This window comes from Amphiura filiformis, chromosome 18 (assembly GCF_039555335.1).
Source record: "Amphiura filiformis chromosome 18, Afil_fr2py, whole genome shotgun sequence".
NCBI classification, from domain to species: Eukaryota; Metazoa; Echinodermata; class Ophiuroidea; order Amphilepidida; family Amphiuridae; genus Amphiura; species Amphiura filiformis.
In genome coordinates, this window is record NC_092645.1 from 17548737 (window position 1) to 17568387 (window position 19651).

Consider the following 19651-nt stretch of genomic DNA (forward strand, 5'->3'; position numbering starts at 1 on the left):
TATGGGATTTACCGAAAAGGTCAATCACGTTTGCATACTATCCCTGATTGGCTGGTGATAAAGCGGTCATGACAACAAAGAGCGGCTGAACATTATCACTCGCACTGTGCACCTGCAGTGTTATATTGGGCTATTCCATTTATAATCCTCACTCCCCATATGGAAGATATTATTGAAATAGGTTCCACAGGAGGAATATGAATTTCAAGATATGAACACATTAGGCAGCTCCAATTGAATTACATACACCCTCTGAGAAAGTTCAACCTGAATCTTCCACAGAGGGAGGAAGGGTTGCAAATTCCATTTAAAATTCATATTCCCTCTGTGGAACACTTCTTAAATCTGCCACATGGTAGATTTCAAATGGAATAGGCTATTGTTCACAGAAGTTGCAACAGTAGCGTGTGCAAAGGGGGTGCAGGGGGGGGGCACAGCCCCCACACTTTTGTTGGTCATTCGGGGTAAATCAGTCATTCAGGGGAAATTGGAAGGTCCCGTGGAAGGAAAAATCTCTGATTTACATAATGGTGTAAAAAAAAGTATTTATGAAAGAGTCTGTCACTTTTGACGGTGCAAAAACGTCAAAATTTGCCCCGTCAAAATAGGATTCCTTGGCCTTTTAAAACGCTAAAGCCCCAGAGCTTACGGGGATGCTGGACCCCTGTCAGGGGCCCTAAGGCGGACCCCTGGACCCCACCCATGAGTAGCGGCAAGCCGCTCGCAGTGCGGGCTATGCCGCACCTTACACTCCTAATCAGACTCCATTCGAGGGAACTGAACAACCTGGCCCGCCACTTTCAATGTGCTGCGCACACCACTGAGTTGCAATAGGCCATAATATCATCTCTGGGTCATTTTGTTTCTCCAGGTTTTAGTAGATGGACTATAAGATAGTGTGCTTGGTTTACTTGATAGCTTTACTAGTACTGTATAACCTATATCAGTATTTTGTAAATATTTAAAAAAAAAGACAAATTATCCAGATTTCTTGATTTTTTTCTTGTCAATTCTGATTCATTTTGTCAAATTGTAAAAAAAACAAAAACAATCTGAAGTGTGTCTCAAAAAAGTCAGTATCTTGATGTTTTGCTTCGTTTTCTGTTTTTCAATAAAATATTTAGTCAACTGGCTGTCCAAAGATTTTTATCCCATTTGGGCTCTACTGGCCAAATTGTCAGGCTTTAAGAACTATTTTGATTGGTTACAAAGAGGACTATATCACATATTGAGCCAATCAGAGACGTGGTAAGAAGAGTTTGTAGGACTGAAGGGGATTAAGCTTAACATAAGAGATCTATAAGCTCTATTCTGATTGGTTCCTCAGATGATTATACCATGCAACTTGCCAATAAGGGGCTCTGTACGAAAGACAGTAGCACCCATGGATTATCCCTAGCAACAAGCAGATACCAGTGGCATACTGAGCAAAAGGGGCTATTCCAGTTGAATCCATACACCCCTCTGGAAGACTTAACCTCCAACAAATGGATTCAGGTAACACCATTTGAAATTAACACTTTCTGTGTGTGGGGGGGGATTAAGGTCCTGTTTTTCATAGGGCGTATGCATTACAGCCGGAATAGCGCATTGTTATTTCTAGATCTGGAAAGGAATGCAAATCTTCTTTGGACAAAACCACCAGGTTGTTTGTTCATTATAAAAGTGTTTTTATTATTTTTAATCTTGAAACTATTGAACACAAATTGCCTGAAAATCAAGTCTACCTTCCCAGTATATAATACATAAGTACTTGCCACGATATTTGAAGTCCTTGATGCAATCTTCCGTCATGAGTAGCAACTAAAATATCCTTTGCACTAAAAACAAAGGCCCTCTTTAATTGAAATAACACAAAGGGATCGATGTGGGTCGTTTATAGTGGAGTGCTATTCCTGAATATGTGTTTATCACAGTGATATGTTCTGCTTTTTGAATTCAAATAAGGCTATTCCAGTTGAAATTCATCACCCCTATGGAAGACACAACCTTAAATTGGGGGTGGGTTTCAACTGCGTTAACCTATTGTGCAAATGTACACAAATAATTTTTAAAGAAATTAATATTTTTTTATCCCCAAGACCTGCTTTTTTGGAACACACTATTAAAAATTTCAAAATTTATAGTGTAGGATTTATATATCTCTTTGAAAAGTACAATATATACATGTTATGGTAGTAGTATACTGTGGTACCCAGTGATCCGTGGCTCAATGTAATGTGCCAATGGACTTAAAATAAATAAGTGAGGACCACCAAGGTTACTCTGAATCGCTAACTTCCAAAAAATAAAATTACTTGTATAATTGGTAGGAATTTCAAGCAGTATGTGCTCTGATTGGTTCCACAGATTCCAAGATGCATAAACGTATCGTAATAACTCAAAACAGAATTGTTTATACAGGGTGTGTCAAAAAGATTGCTACTTATACCCGTCAGTTTTTTGTGTTTATCGATGAGCTTTTTTGTTCAATAGGCAACATTGGATCCTCTTGAAATACCTAAGACAACATTAACCCCTTGAGCACTACCTGCCGATATAACATTGCCTTTGATTGGTCAATTACATGATATCATTACTTTAATCACCAATCAGAATGGAGCTTTGCAAATGATTCACCCCGATGTTTTTGCGTGGTGAAATTATTCTAACAATGTTGCTGATTGGTCTAATTGATAATGAAAACTTCTTTTTGACCAATTGGCAGGTAGTTCTCATGGGGTTAAGCTATTCCTAAGGTAGCGTCTGTGTTGCATTTTGATGAGGTAGTCTTGTCTATAATCGCTGGAAACTGATACTAATCATTTGGATACAGTCTAATAAGACCAGTCCAGAGCTGTACAGTAGCCCTCGCCTAGCACATCTGTGGCGGGTAAGTAAACTGTCGGTCGGGAAATTTGTTTAATCTGTACCTTCCGTCTCGGTGGCAGGTAGCGATTTTAGATCAGTGTGTCCACTATTGGGACAGAATTTGTTTGAAGTTGGTCACAAAGACCCAACATGTCTGGTAAGTTATTGTACAGTTGTGGACTAGTCAGAAAATGCATGGGTTACTGACTTTTTGTCATATTTTCTCGGGCGCTTATGGTAATTTTTCAAAAATTGAGCTATGACAGCTATGGTTTCATATGTATATCTCTTCTTTATGCACTTTATCAATGTTTAAGTCAAGCTTCTAAGCATTTTTTTGAGCTTTAAAAGAGTAAAAATTTTCTCAAGTTCTTAACCATGTATAAATACATGAATGCAAGTTAATATATTTTTATATGACTTTGTTTAGGGTTTTGTCAATGTATTATTAATTGCCAAGCATTATACTGATATCATATGTTTGTATATTAATTATTATTATTATTATTATTATTGTTATATATCTATATATATATATATATTATGTCGGGGGGTATTTTCTTTGTGTTACCATACTACACAGAATGAACTCGGGCACTATTGGCCAAATGATCGGCCTCTAAGAACTGTTTTAATTGGTTGCTCAGATGAATACATCATGTAGTGAACCAATCAGAGGCTCTGTAAGAACGGTAGTAGTGTCCATGGGTTAACATACCACAGAGAATTTATACAACTCTTATTATTATAATATTAAACAACTTTTTTTTCTTTAGATATGTATTTGCTTATGTGAAATTTAGGATGATTAAACTATTCAGTGTTAGGCTATCTGATTTGAGAACTGACAAAGGTGTTAATTGTTGCACAATGTTTGTTTGTTGAAATTTTTCAATTTAGTCCAATTGTACAATTTGACTTTCTCTACATTGGAGAAATAAGAAGTGCTCAAAATGTTGAAACCTTTGATCGTAAAAAACTTTGATCACCGACACATTAAGGCTAGAATCCACAAAGATGAACTAACTATGGTCATAGGGTGAATGGGTTGGGATCATTCCTTTTGAACTGTATATGACAACAGGGCATATAGCAGTTGAGTATGTCAAATGCAGGATACACTATGAAAAAGTTATGATATATTGAGTTTCAGGCCATAAGCCACCCTTTCTTATATGCATGATGTACCACAATATATTGAGTATTATCACACAGGCTTTAGGTGCACAGTTAACTATGCATGGTCCTGGTATGTAGGACTAATTGCCGGGACTAATTGGCAGATATCAGAACTGGGGATGATCCCGTTTCTCAATACGATTAGGTCTGACACATAACAGGTACAAGGATAACTCTTCTATATAACATCTGATGTGCCCTGCATTATTCGTCAAATGCAGGCAGCAAAAATGACAAAATACAGCTTTGAACCACATAGGAAACTAAAAAATGGAGCCCTTATATTGTCATTATAAAGTAAAAGCACTGGTTTATAGTTAATCTGTGATTTGTCAGTATGCGTTGTTCACATTGAGGCTTTTGCAGGATCCCTTTTGGATCCTGTTTCCCGGCTAACCGGGAAAATTTTTGCGTTTGCCAGGCTTTTACCAAACTCAAAATGACCAAGTTGGCCCCTCTCTGTGAATACTGGCCCATTCTGCCTTAAGGTGGCTGTGTACTATCATCTCGTTTATTTTTCCAAATTTAATTTTTTTACATAAGTGATAGCCTCTGAATGTTTTCTTTCAGTAGATGAAAAAAAAAATCTGATTTTTCAACTCCATCATTATATCCTGATCGTTTTTTATGACCTAGTCTAATGGTCCCCAAAAAATGAACAGGAGGAAACATTCATCATTTACAGGGGATCAGCGAGATGAACAACGCATCCATTCTCCGCGCTATCGCGAATGTAGTACGCAATGAGCGCGTCCACTTCACGGATCAATCGATTTCAGATAGCCCGCGGGTCTCAGGAACTAGAATCTCGATCCAATTGTCTCAAATCTACATCCCGTAATGAATACGAAATAAATCGCAAAATGTAGGGAGTAGGTCACGTATGAGGTTATTGCCGGGGTCGCTGCCCGATTGACAGCAGGTACAACATCAACAACACATTTTAATCACGATCGTCTGCCGTGCCGATAATGGCTACAACTACGATAACCGCAAAGGCTAGATTGAAAGCTGCCGTTCACGAGCTTGGGTGAGTTTTTAAAAGTCAATTTATGTTTAAAATAGTAATATTTATCGCTTTTAAAAGCAATAACAAACTGTTTAAACGCCACCCTGGCACCCCCGAGCGCGAGCCTGAGCCGACCTGTTTACATGTCATAGGTCAAGGTCGGACAGGGTTGTAATTTTGTATTACTTCGTGTGCGCAACGAACCGTTCAAATCGGCTCTTTTTTCACGGATTCTTCTGTCTTTTCAGATAAGTACAATTTTCAAATGTTGTGGATATTTTGTACAGGTCTAATTACATTAAAACATATGCCATAAACTGTTTTATTATACGTTTATATCATGCCAAAACTGACTGTCAGAACAGTGACAGTCGATGTTGTTGTTTGTGTTTCATCATGTTCATGCGTTTACGATCGCGATTTCAGTATCATGTCGACATCAAGCTGGTCCGAATAATCAGTCCCAGAACAAAATATTAATTTCTGACATGATCGTGTTCTGGGTCTGAACTGTTTCCATTCGCAATCTTGATGGCAAATTGTACAAATTGCGTGGTCCTTTTTAATCCCCTATTCATGACATGTTTTGTGAATCACTCATCACTGTTGTCAGTGTTGACTGTGGACCATCCTTTAATCTGAAACAGTGAGTTTGCATGACTTGAGTAGTACGAGGAACCCATACCGTACTTAGCTCTGCTAAAATAGGGCAGCGTCAATAACGAAAATGTCATACCGATAAATGACACGTCTGTTTTTCCCGGTTTTTTTAAGTTTGCCTTGCGAACTATGAGTATGACTTGAGCATGTTGAGCACTGTTGAGTGTTTGGACTTCTACTTAGGGGGCTGGGATTTTCTTCGGAAGGGGGGTCCCAAATATGTAGGTGACCGGAGTCAATTTTTTCATGACCCCCTATCGCGGGCAAAATTTTTTTACGACCCCCCCTATCGCGGGTCGAAAAATTTTATGACCCCCCCCCCCTTCCAACTACACAGACACAATTATTCATTGCCGGAACTAAGACGCGGAGCGCGTCAAAACTTAAAAGTGAAGAAAGTGTGTGGAGCGCGGTAAAATTTTTATTGTAAGTGTAAAGAAGGCGCGCGGAGCGTGTAAAAATTTTGCATAGATTGTACGCACCTTTCGACTGCGAATTTTAAAGAATGCGCGCGCAGCGTGCGAAAATTTTAAGTCACCAGCCCTAAATAATTCTATAACCCCCTATTTTGGGTGTTAAAAAATTATAACCCCCCTATTATTGGTCTGAAAATTCTATGACCCCCCACGCTGTTTATGCCCGGCTCTCGACCAATCACGCGCGCCGTTACATAGCGTGTATGTATGAACTGTGTGTTCATGCGTCGGACGCTACGCGCAGGGCGCAGCTTGCCACGCAGCTGTTATCGCGCCTCAACGTGGTGATTTTGTTGCTCACGCCAGGCGGTTATGAACCACCGTTATCGCAACTTCTAAGCAGAATGACGTCATTTTTACCCACAAAGCATTGTGGCCGTGACCATAAACAAAGGAAAACAATTTACTTCCGGTAATTTTATAGCGCCAATATTTCTTATGGCCAAGCTTGGTGAATCATAGAAACAACATTACCACTGCACTGGTCTTGGAAAACCTTTCCAAATCATTTCCACTGGTTTAAAAGTCCCGCAGACACCCGCCAGTATTACTTATCATGATTAGAAAAAATACATTTAAATTCACCGTAACTTTGGAAGGAAATGAGGGAATTCGATCAGGTTTTCGCTAGTATTTTATCAACTTGAACTCGGAAACACAATGACGCAATCGAAGATCATGTGACCGATGCAAAAGGGCACTAATACCATCCATTTCGACGGGTCACCTGGGGGTCTGTTTAAATTAAATTTTAAAATAGATGATCGATATTGTTGCATAACGATCATAAACATCAAAGGCCGTGTTTGAGGGACTGCACTGATTAAATCCATTCAAGTGATGACTCGCGTTGAATAGCGTAATTGGCTTAACCCTATTGAGTGGATTAGGATTTTTCTGTGGAACCACCTCCTATAATACCTACCATGGTATGACTGTTTTTACCGTAAAATTGGCGTCAATTCCCAATGTCATGATATGTGCGCCACATTTTTTAGGCTCAGCGATTGCCGATTACATATAGACGAGAACAACTGGTAACCTGCGAACCTGTGCAGTACCGGGCTGCTATTCTATTACGTGGTGCATGGGTGACATGTATTTTCAATGTAAAATGCCTATACGGTGATCCACCCAAAATTAAAAAAATCACCGTATAGATCCCTGTCCTACCTTTTGCCCACCTCTCAGTTTGTTAACAGATGAGGAGTTCAAAATTGTCATCCTCGCCGAATTGGGAAAGTGAGCGTAATACGGCACTGGTCGACATCATGCTCAGCTTATGCCATGACAAGTTAAGTTTTCATGAAAATTGGCCTGACATCAATCTGGTGAAGTTCGAATCGAACCGGCGCCCAATAACAAAATTTTTTTATTGTTTGAGCTTGGAATGGTCCATGGATTTCCCATGGATTTTTTAATAGCATGTCTCCTTCTTCCATATTAGTGCCTCCCTCATATGTATGAGTATTATCGCACTGATAACTGAAGATATCGAGTTACAGTTACTGGAATTAGGGGTGGGGCAAAAAAAATTTAGCCAGCCAAATCAAAAGGGTGGGCAAGCAATATTTGGCCAGCCAAGAGGGTGGGGGGGCATTCGTTTTGGCTCACATTCATGGGGGCACCTTTAAAAAAAACCTCTAAAAGGTTTGCAAATTGCAGTTCAAACTGTGCTCTGTTTACCTACAAACACAACAAATTTGGCCCATTCTATTTAGCCACCATACCAAGTTTGATATATTGGACGGATTGAGTGTGATGCCTGAAATTATTGGTCGAGCTTGAGTTTTCAAATAGCTGATATTTGAAAACTCTAGCGAGAACGATAAATGCAGGTATCATGCAAATTATCCGTCCAATTTTATCATTATTATGCCTTCAGAATCTTTTTTGGTCAAAAACATGATTTTTAGTAAAAAACATGATTTTTCGTCTTAAAAATGTGATTTCTTTTCAGAAATGTGTTTGGTCAAATGTGTGATTTTGGGTCAAAATGTGATTTTGGGTCAAAAATTTGAAAAATTTGACCGTCCTTCCGTGCTTCCGTCCGGATGCGATATCTCGGGCATGGATGGGCGGATTGACTTCAGATTTTCAGGATAGGTGGGTCATGGTCAAAAACTTTGGCTACTTTTTTTGGGCGAGGTTCAAGGTCATATACTGAGGTAAAAGGTCATTTGAGGTCAGAGGGCCCATTTTCCTTATTTACCTCTTTTCTCGGAGACTGGGGGTCGCACGTTCCTCAAACTTGGTGGGGGGGTGCATCTTGACCCCAGACAGCACAAGTTTATATTGGTTAGTGGGTCAAGGTCTCCTGAGGTCATGCAGGGGTCATCTGAGATCAAATAAGCAAAAATAGTCATATGGTCATGAAACTTGGTAGGTACAGTCAAATTTTTTGAAGATCATTTTGGGATCATCTGAGGTCAAATTAGTTAAAACTGTCGTATGGGCATGAAACTTGGAGGGTACAGTCAACATTCAGAGCCTAATTTTTGAAGGTCATTTTGGGGTCACCCAGGGGTCATCTGAGGTCAAATTAGTAAAAACTCGTATGGGCATGAAATTTGGTGGGTACATTCAATATTCAGAGCCAAATTTTTGGAAGGTCATTTTGGGGTCATCTGAGGTCATGGAGGGTTCATCTGAGGTCAAATTAGTAAAAACTGTCATATGGTCATGAAACTTGGTGGGTACAGTTAACATTTAGAGCCAAATTTTTGGAAGGTCATTTTAGGGTCATCTGGGGTCACCCAGGGGTCATCTGAGGTCAAATTAGTAAAAACTGTCGTATGGGCATGAAACTTGGAGGGTACAGTCAACATTCAGAGCCTAATTTTTGAAGGTCATTTTGGGGTCACCCAGGGGTCATCTGAGGTCAAATTAGTAAAAACTCGTATGGGCATGAAATTTGGTGGGTATTCAGAGCCAAATTTTTGGAAGGTCATTTCGGGGTCATCTGAGGTCATCGAGGGTTCATCTGAGGTCAAATTAGTAAAAACTGTCATATGGTCATGAAACTTGGTGGGTACAGTTAACATTTAGAGCCAAATTTTTGGAAGGTCATTTTGGGGTCATCTGGGGTCACCCAGGGGTCATCTGAGGTCAAATTAGTAAACACTGTCGTATGGGCATGAAACTTGAAGGGTACAGTCAACATTCAGAGCCTAATTTTTTGAAGGTCATTTTGGGGTCACCCAGGGGTCATCTGAGGTCAAATTAGTAAAAACTGTCGTATGGGCATGAAATTTGGTGGGTACATTCAATATTCAGAGCCAAATTTTTGGAAGGTCATTTCGGGGTCATCTGAGGTCATCGATAGTTCATCTGAGTTCAAATTAGTAAAAACTGTTGTATGGGCATGAAACTTGGTGGGTACAGTTAACATTTAGAGCCAAATTTTTGGAAGGTCATTTTGGGGTCACCAGGGGTCGTCTGAGGTCAAATTAGTATAATTACTATATGGGCATGAAACTTGGTGGGTACAGTCAACATTTAGAGCCATATTTTTGAACGGTCATTTTGGGGTCACCCAGGAGTCATTGAAAGGTTGTTTTGGGGTCATCCAGGTGTCATCTAAGGTCAAATTCAGCCTCCTCTTTTAGGCTTGTCAAATGTGGTATAAAGTATTTGAACTGTGCACACTGAACAGGTTACAGACCGATACACAAATTTATCGGACAGCTAGGTTATGTACAATGGTATAGGATGCAAGATTCTGAAGACATTAATGAAGTTGATTTGTGATTGCGTTTAAGCTGCAGAGTGGATTAATGAATTTGCTTCCGCCCGGACAGCCAAACAAAGAAACAAACCAAGAAACAACCAGGCAACCATTTGGATGATAACATATATGTGGGGGCCAAAATTTAAGATGTCCTAATTACTGCGCATCATAGCGCTGCATGATGCGTCTGTTGTCATTGATAGATATTGACTCTATGGAAAAGCTTGAAAATGAGGGAGAGTTTCATAAAATTCTTTTATTTCAAAAATTGAGCGGTAAATTGTCAATTCAAAACGTATGTGATAGCTGATTTATTCCTTAACATCATCAATTATTTAGTTATGTTTGGTTTATGCGTCAAAGTACCCAAAACAATCAGTTCCGATGATACAGTTCTTTCAGTGACACCCTTTAAGTCACTGACACCTCTGGTTGGAGAATTGCCTTGTTAAAATGTTATTCTTGTTTTAGTAGCAGTGTTATAATTCATGCTTTCAAATGTTTTTTTGCTTCTTTGAATTTTTCTTATTCCAGTTATAATGAGAACCAGGTGAACAGTTTAGATGATGAGATTCGATTAACAGCTTCAACTCTGAGAAGAAGAAAGACACAGAGACAGATACGATATCTGTTTTACTGCAAATGGGTGCAAGCACTAAAGGTAGGCCTGGATTTTTCGATAGTTCGGAAGTGCATTGTGGGGAATATTTAGGGGATATCGCAATAGCTCACAAAGCTCCAGTGCACAGGGCTATAAACATGCTTTTAAAAGTGGTTTTTACATAATAAATGCGTGTGGGTTTGAGAGACCACCCTTTTCCAGGGGTGATCAAAATGTGTGCCTGTAGGTATTATTCAGACATGAGAATTTTCAGTCCTAAAACTGAATTCAGTTTGTTTTAAAATCAAAATTTCAGCCTGTTCTTGATACTTTTTGCCCAATCTCAGTTGTTTTGGCCCCCACACGCATGGGCTTATGCTATTATCAGGATGATTGGTTGCCTGTTTGGTTGGTTGTTTGTATGGCTGTCCGGACAGAAGCAAATTCATTAATCCACTATAATTTGGTCATCTCAAGTTCTGTAGTGCTGTGCGTATTTCACTTGCCGCAGTATTGAATCGCACGCATTAAGGTAAACGCCCTGAGTGTACACGCATGCCTACAGGGGCGATTGTCAGAACGCTTGCGGCGCAACCGCGAAAGAGCATTGACGTCACTACCAAACTTGAGGTGAACCAAATTATACTGTGCAGCTCCAACGCAATAACCGATCAACTTCATTATTATGTCTTCAGAATCTTGCATCCTATACTTTGTACATTTAATATAACCTGGCTGTCAGATAAATTTGTGTATCGGCTGTCCGATAAATTTGTGTATCGGTCTGTAACCTCTTCATAGAGTGCATAGTTCATACATTGTACTTTATAATTATGCATGTATATCTCTTTTGGTGTAATCACATTTTTGACCAAAACTCACATTTTTGACCTTAAATCATATTTTTGACCCAAAATCACATGTTTGACCCATGTGATCCTAGCGAAAGTGTAAAAAAAAAAATTGTTAATAAAAGGAAATGTCATTCAAATTGTCATTTGGTATTTTTGAAATGAAAAACAAAGAAAACAGCAATATTAACGAAGTTGAAGCCCCATTCGAATACATGTAGCTATTTAGATACTGTCCGTATCTAAATTACAGATTCATGTAAATTCCTTATTTTTTCTTAAATACATGGCTTTCGGCTGAACCACTAGCAGGCTATGTTTACATATTTATGACAATGACAAAGGTACCAAAATCCAAAATTTTGATGATTTTTACGATCTTCTGTATGAGCAAATCACATACCTGCCAACTGTCCCTATTTAATAGCCTAAGGGACTGTCCCTATTTTTACTGTAACAAAAAGCATAAAAATCACTGAATGGGCCTTTAAAATGTAAACTGGCCTCAAAAAGGAACTTATAATTTTTCACAAGGTCATATCTTCAAATCCTCTCCATAAAATGAACAAAAATTGCACACAGGATTACTTCAATACTCTACTCCAAACACTGGTCAGTAACCAAACAGTTGTCCAATTGACACAACAGCAAAATGCACTTACATGGAACACCTTCCTGGACCACATTCACAGCACAAAACTTCTTTTGCTGGGTTCTAATTATTCGCCTGTACATGAACAAAAATTACACACAGACGAATAATTGGAACCCAGCCAAAGAAATCTGTTGGGCTGTGAATTTGGTCCAGGAAGGTGTTCCATGTAAGTGCATTTGCTGTTGTGTCAGTTGGACAACTGCTTGGTTACTGACATGTGTTTAGAGTAGAGTATTGAAGTAATCCTGTGTGCAATTTTTGTTCATTTTTATAGACCGAATTTTAAGATATGACCTTGTGAAATTATAAGTTTCTTTTTAAGCCAGTTTATTATGTGATTTGCTTAGCTATGCTCAGTGACATTCTGAATTTGTGTAGAATTTCTACTATTTGCATGATTTTAATGCCCAATTTTGTACTTACCATGTTAAAGACTAAGCCTGAAGTGCTCTTTAAAGCAATTTTAATTCGATTAAAATTGCAGTTAAATTTACATGTAGAGTTTCTATAATAAAACCAGGGTAAAGTTTTTTGTCTCGTCTGATAAGGCAGGAGACTATGTAATCACTGTTATTATTATTTTTCTTTTACAGAAAGCTGGCTTGGGAGTGCCAGGGGTATGGTTTTCCTTACCACCTGAAATCCTCGCTTTTATACGCGAAATCTTACCAAGAAATGTTGTTGGAGAGGTGCGAGATGAAGCAACACCAGTAACACTAAAGACTTTCTGTGAACATGTTTTATAATTTCTGTTTTATTACAAATTAGCTGAATTGTATCAATTTTGACAATTATTTTATTAAAAAAACATTTAAATTTACAGATTGCAAAACAAGTATTTACATTGTGGCAAATAAGGTTGGTCGGAACCCTTGAATTATGGAAACTTTTGGGCCTCATAACTGCTAAATTGTTGGTGTAAAGTATATAAAAGTATATATATTTAGAATGGTAAAGTCTTGATAAGTTAATCTTTGGGCCAAAATGCCATTCTTTGGGCCAAATTTTTTTTTTTTTTAAATTTTAATAAGTAGATAAATCTAGGAGCCATTTTTTAATTTTGACCAACTTCACCAAAAATATTTGAAATTTGGGCTAAAAATCTGGCTTTTTTATGATATTTTTGAAAATTAAGCATTGACTGCTCCTAGATATTTTTATATAGTTTTTAAAAATTAATAAAAAAGTCTTTGCCATTCTAAATATGTATACTTTTATAAACTTCAGACCAAAAATGTAGCAGTTATGAGGCCCGAAAGTTTCCATAATTCCAGGGTTCCGACCAACCTTAAATTTGATTATATAATATTGCACAATTATACGCCCGGTCAAAAAATCTTCATCACCGGAACGAGTAGAATATATAGGTATGCTAAAAACTGTGTATCACTTGTTGTGAGTGAAATTGTACAAAATAATGCATGCATATTGAGATGTTGATGTGTCTAATGCACTCCCTCATAGCGGGAGTTCAATTAGACTTATCAATTTCAATTAAGTGCATAATTTCATACAATTTCACTCCCAACAAGTGATACGCCTCTATTAACCTAATTCTTACATGAAAAAATTCCCAAAAAGAAACTTGTAATTTTTTACAACTTGTGAATCACAAGGTCATATCTTAAAATACTGTCAAAATGAACCAAAATTACACACTGGATTACCTTAATACTCTACTCAAAACACATGTCAGTAACCAAGCAGTTGTCCAACTGACACAACACCAAATGCACTGACACGGAACAGTTTCCGGGACCACATTCTTAGGCGAATAATTGGAACCCAGCCAAAGAAATCTGTTGGGCTGTGAATTTGGTCCAGGAAGGTGTTCCATGTAAGTAGGGGTAGGTTAAACAGCCTTTTAAAAAGGGTGATGTTTCATGATTTCTTAGGGAACCAGCTTATTAGATGCGGCATGATCTCCTGAGCAATTTGACACCTTTTTCATCCGAATCGGCCAAAAATGAGAAGGTGCCGCCAAAACAAGTATTTGGACAGGGGGGGCTGATTCTGTTAAAGTTGGCGTTGGTTTGCAGGTAATTGATATCTAGAATTCCATTTTTGAAAGTTGAATAAAAATTGGAGTTGTTGTTTTCTTAAAATGGCCGTTTTACGTCCAAATAAGGACGTGAGGGAGCTTTGCATAAAACACGCACACATTCTTTTCACATGGAATTTTAATGATGTCAGTATGAAGAGAATCATATGTGGCACATCCTCAAGAAATTTGTGGCATTATATTTCTTTTCGTTTGACCGTGGCACCATTTTTCGTATTCTCAGGAAGCCTTCCATTGAAACGTACACATTTTAAAGTGCATTGACCCCTGTACAGTTGAATGGCAGCATTCTATGAAATATTCAAATGGCTGCCAAAATCAAACCGTACTACCTATGATTATCTTCATACATACACCGTTGAAATTTCTGTTTTAAAGATCGCTTTGCAAGTTTAAATGGAAAGCGCCCTCATATCCTTATTTGGACGTTAAATAGCCATTTTCAGAAAACGAAACGAATTACATACAAATCAATACCAACTTTAACAGAATCAAGCATATAATAATGATTGTTGATGAAAATATTGATTTTCAGACCCCCAACAGACCCCCCCGGCACCTTCTCATTTTTTGGCCGATTTGGATGAAAAAGGTGTCAAAATGCTCAGGAGAGCATACTGCATCAAATAAGCTGGTTCCCTAAAGAATTGGAAGCATCATCATTCTTTAACCCACCACTAATGTAAGTGCATTTTGCTATTGTGTCAGTTGGACAACTCCTTGGTTACTGACATGTGTTTAGAGTAGAGTATTAAGGTAATCCTGTGTGTAATTTTGAAGTGAAATCTGCCATCTAGGTGGGCTTATACACCGAGTGGTTACGATAATATATTATTGTTGCTACAATGTACACCCATGTCGAATCAAGTTCAAAATTACACCTGCGTAAATCCACAAAAGCTTGTCTCAATCAAGCAATACGCAAAGCACGGTTCGTGTCAGTGGTGCACCAAGCTGCTTGTACACTACCTGGGTATGCTATTATGTGTTATCTGCCGATTAGCAGTGTGTTTTACTAAAAAAAAGCAATGCCTTTTACGCACAAAGAAGCACCCCATATGTGCCGACATTCAAAGCGAGGACTTGTGATACACATATGTGTTAATGGGGTTTGTAATGGCATTCAAAAGGAGGTCATTTTGTTATATCCTCACTTTGTCTGTAAACGAGCTTACAAAGTAAGATAATACCCTATAACCCCTATAGGAAGAGTGTTATCCAATGCACCTACTCACTAAGCGATGACTCCGATTTTGACCTCACTTTTGTAGAAAGGTCCCCACCTTAAATGCGTAACTTTGACACTTGTCCTCACTTTGAATGTCCCAACGAACGCATTGTTTTATACACAAAGTAGCAATGTGTGTTTTTATTCACAAATAAGCAGTATGCTTTACACACAAAGGAATGTGTTTTACACACAAAGTACATGTAGGGGTGTGTCTTGTATACTAAGTAGCAGTATTTTGAACACAAGGTAGCAGTGTGTATTGGAGTTATTCAGAAGTGTAGTACAGTTTAAGAATAAGGTTGTTCTCATAACTTGAGAAACATGAATTGAATTGCATTGCATGACCCTGAGTGTATCTCCTATGTGGATTGACAAACATGGAGAATGACATTTGTAAGATAACTTCTAATAATCAAATCAATAGAGGCCCTGCATGAAATTGTCGATTGGCTCCAAACAAAGGATTTGAGCCGGTGTCCTTCACCGTAGTTATGGCGGAGTGCAGTCCATTCAATCAAATGTTGTCATCAACCTAGTTGATCGTAGTGCAGGGTTATGTGTGTGAGACGAACTGTCACGGTAGATTGCAATCATGCTTTTGTTGAATGCATTTGAGTAGTCTGCCATATTTACGGGATGATACGTCACATACAAGGCCTCTATAAAGGAGACTAGAAGCAAATCTGACCTGTTCCCACAACATGAGCGTAAAGTTGCAAATTGGTTGTTTTAAGACCTTGAGTTGCTGTTCTTCGTTTGAATAAGCAGTGGTACTGGTATGTAAATGGGAACATGATATTCTGTACTTTATATCCAATTCTATTCGCTGTCGAAGTGATGTAATATGGATTGACTACCATAGCAATAGGGTAAAACAATTTTTGAATATACCGTGTTGCACTGGTACATTCATGCATTACCTTTGCATTGAGCCATATCAAGCTGATCACTCGCACCTGTAAGTTAAGTATATTTGAAAGGAGCAGTATTGTATTCAATCTACGATTGCAGATACACAGTTGATGAGTAGTGCTTGTAGTGCACTGCAGCGTGATACATTCAAAAATTGTTTTACAATGCTATGGTAGTTAATCAGATTATTACATCACTTCGATAGCGAATATTCCTTCACAGAGAACATACTACTGCAATATAAGTGTCTAGAGGCAACAACATCAACTCAACAGCTGCAATGTCTCAAACTCGCACATTGCCACATTATGCTTATTTCGTGGGAGCAGGTCAAAAATTACTCAGTAGTTGATGCTGAATGAATGTCAACTGCTGCGTGGGTTATTCCATTTGAAATCCATACACCCCCTGTTGAAGATTTGGAACTGCCGCATAATACAACAAGTAATATTTATGAAAACAGGAAACAGGGTTGAAGATTTCGGGATTACAAACAAAGCCAAAATGTGTGCAATTTATGTAGATTTATAAATGTCATAAATTTTATTCAGAATTTAACATGAAACAATTTTTCATTTTAAAATAAATTATTTTGACAACATAATCAATCTGGGGAGAAGTTTTGGTTCTTGGTTGGGTTCACTTGATGCTTAGGTTAGGGTTGTCAAAAGTAACTCTAACCAGATTAAAAAGATGTGAACACTATGCACGAAGATACCACACATGCAGGTCTTCAAATGTGTTCCATAAACAAGATTTATTCATAATATACAACAATAATTTGTTGAAAATTTTAAATTTTTAAATCCAGAAATCTTCATTTTTACTCGTCCCATCTTAGTCGCACACAAGCACCAGAACCTGGCCATAACACAAGAACCACCTCTTCCACAATTGTCTATTCATTGTTGTTGTTTTTTTTTCCTTATTTTGACACGGTCAGCAGAAACTAGTCTATATGCATTATTCTATAGTTTTTCTGTTGCTTCAAGATGTTTTTGCATGTTATGATGCAAACAACACAGAAATTGAAATCCTCCATACCAAGTGAGAGGCAATTTAACAGTTAAGGAACAGAAGAATTTGAGCGTCTGTTTTGACAATAACTCAAAATCAACAATGTTAGACTAATTTCCATTGATCATGTCTCAAATGGCATGTAAATGTGTGAATTGAGATTCACAGTCAAATAGTAACAATATAGGCATTGAAATAAATGTATAATAATTGTCTTTTGTAAATTCATGAAATGATGCAATGCTAATAAATCTATTATTTTCATTTTATGAAACTTAACTTAATCATGAATCAAAATGTGCAGAGTTTGACTATTTCCTGTTGTGAAGACAGCGAAAGCCGTCTATTATCCAGTTTTGATGTCAAAGGTCAAAGGAGTCATTAATTATCTGCTAAAGAAAGTTAAAGCTTTAATATTTTAAAAAGAACATTTAATGTGAACAAAAGTGGTGTAGCATCATAGGGGCCACATGCCCCACCCCCCAATCAGGACTGGTTTACCACACCTAATCATGGTGGGTGCCCCAAATAGGATGACTCCCGCTACGCCACTTGTGAGCAACGTAAATGTGTTCTGAACAAAAGTTAAATCATTCTTTTCTGGACAAATAATATTTCTGCAACATCACGGCAAACCTTAATGAGTAGAGTAATATGTAATGCCTCTCTTGATATCGAGGGTCATTCAAAAGTTCTACCTGTTGGGTCATAACTTTTGTTCTGTTAAAGGTATCTACTTGAAAATTTGCATACATATAGTTCCTAATGTCACCTACAGGTGGTATAAAAATCATGTCAAGACAATGTTTAGATTTTTGTTGGTGACCTGACATGATATTTTCACCACCTGTAGGTGACATTACGAACTATATATACTCAAATTTTCAAGTAGCTACCTTTAACATAACAAAAGTTATGACCCAACAGGTAGAACTTTTTGAATGACCCTCGTACATAGTATGTCCCACTATATGACACATGAACATATATGACCATCCACCACAAACGGTCTGTAATGTCGGTATTTTCCCTTTTTGAGATATCGGACAGTTAACTTTGAAGGTCCCTGTTGTTTGTGTGCAGGGACGTGTAGACAAAATTAGTGAAATATTAATATTGAAATCCTTTGGTTACCTTTCATTTTGAGGGATTCAATGGACATATCTCAAAACATGCTCTCCCGACATTACAGCCTATTATTGCTGAATGATTGCATTTACAAAAAATATTAGTCCCTGAGTTAACATTAATACGAGTTTGGACTTTCACTTATTTATATGGCCAACAATTATGGTAAAGAAAACCAAAGGTAGCTCAGTGGCAAGAAAGGAGATAAATGAGGACTTCTGTGAGACTATATGGTATGTGCAAAAAGTATAAGTAGAACAAAAACAACAAATAGCTGGTGGCAGACTCACTAGCACCAGCAGCTTTGGAGATCCAAGAGCCAATATAAGTCAATCAAAGTGGTTAATAATTTCATAGTGGTACTGAAACATGCAGAAAGGTTCAAGAAGTATATTCACAAAAATAAAGGTCTAAAACTTCCTTGTTGCTTTTAGATAATTGAGAAAATAATGCACACATGCAGAGATGTTGATATACATGTACAAACCCCAGAGGAAAGTACATTAAACAAGCATAAACATTAAGTTGAAGTGCATTTTTGTACAATTTCATTGGAAAATAAGTAAATTGGGAAGTCAAGTATATTGCACTATTTACATGAGGATTTTGCATGCCCTTTCCTAGGCTTACCACAGGTCCTACACCTTGGTTTTGCTTGCATGTTCTCACTACCACTGTGAAATTGTCCGCTTTGATAGTGCGACACATCATGCTTGAAGCCGATGGTCCTCTCACGATACTTAAGTTGCATCCGGCGTTGCTTGGCGACATCTGTATTCTTTGCTGCACTTGATACCATCCTGGTGTTATCAATTCTTCGGAAAGCCTGTATGGCTCCAGCTGAGAGTTTCAACCCAACAGAAGGTAACAAAGCCATGTTGGCACTGAGACGGCCCTGGTTAAAATACAACACAGCCATTTCAAGTGCCAACATGATTTCATTCGGTGAGTTGAAACCCTCCTTAGGAACCATACTCCAAAGCAAGGAATGGAAGCACTTTCGTTGTTGTTCTGTGTGGTACACTGGCTACAATGCCTTAACAACTTAAGATCCGAAAGTTCCTGAAAATGCAAGTTTAAAAATATTACTTACCAAAATATGACAATCGAGCATTGATTGAAATGGCTATTCCACATGTACCTCTTTTTAGGACATTTTAGAGACCAGAAATCTGGATGTCTAATATATTTATAAGGGGTGGTGCAATAATTATGTGTACCCCGGGTGGTGAATTATAGGGGGGTGATTTTTGGCACGTCGAAGGGGGGTGGCAAAGGTTTTTGGCACGT

The 19651-nt window shown here is 38.0% G+C and overlaps 1 protein-coding gene across 2 annotated transcripts; it reads left to right on the forward strand.

Moving 5' to 3' along the window:
* Nucleotides 1-4816: 4816 nt before the first annotated feature.
* On the forward strand, nt 4817-14004 carry LOC140139949 (uncharacterized). 2 transcript variants are annotated; one of them, XM_072161733.1, is made up of 3 exons: nt 4817-5059; nt 10439-10565; nt 12605-14004. In XM_072161733.1, exons 1-3 carry the CDS (start codon nt 5001-5003, stop codon nt 12755-12757), a joined length of 339 nt encoding a protein of 112 aa, XP_072017834.1. In that variant the 5' UTR covers nt 4817-5000; the 3' UTR covers nt 12758-14004. The 2 variants fall into 2 exon arrangements, 1 of the variants encoding a protein (XP_072017834.1); XR_011857186.1 differs by lacking the exon at nt 4817-5059 and adding an exon at nt 8201-8602 and having other exon boundaries at nt 8711-10565; nt 12605-14001.
* Nucleotides 14005-19651: the final 5647 nt, after the last annotated feature.

What these genes read in the sequence shown, in the direction of transcription:
- LOC140139949 (XM_072161733.1), top strand. Translation starts at nt 5,001, where the DNA reads ATGGCTACAACTACGATAACCGCAAAGGCTAGATTGAAAGCTGCCGTT. An exon ending in GCTGCCGTTCACGAGCTTGG is followed by an intron (nt 5,060 to 10,438) that starts GTGAGTTTTTAA and finishes TTCTTATTCCAG; the next exon opens with TTATAATGAGAACCAGGTGA. An exon ending in AATGGGTGCAAGCACTAAAG is followed by an intron (nt 10,566 to 12,604) that starts GTAGGCCTGGAT and finishes TTTCTTTTACAG; the next exon opens with AAAGCTGGCTTGGGAGTGCC.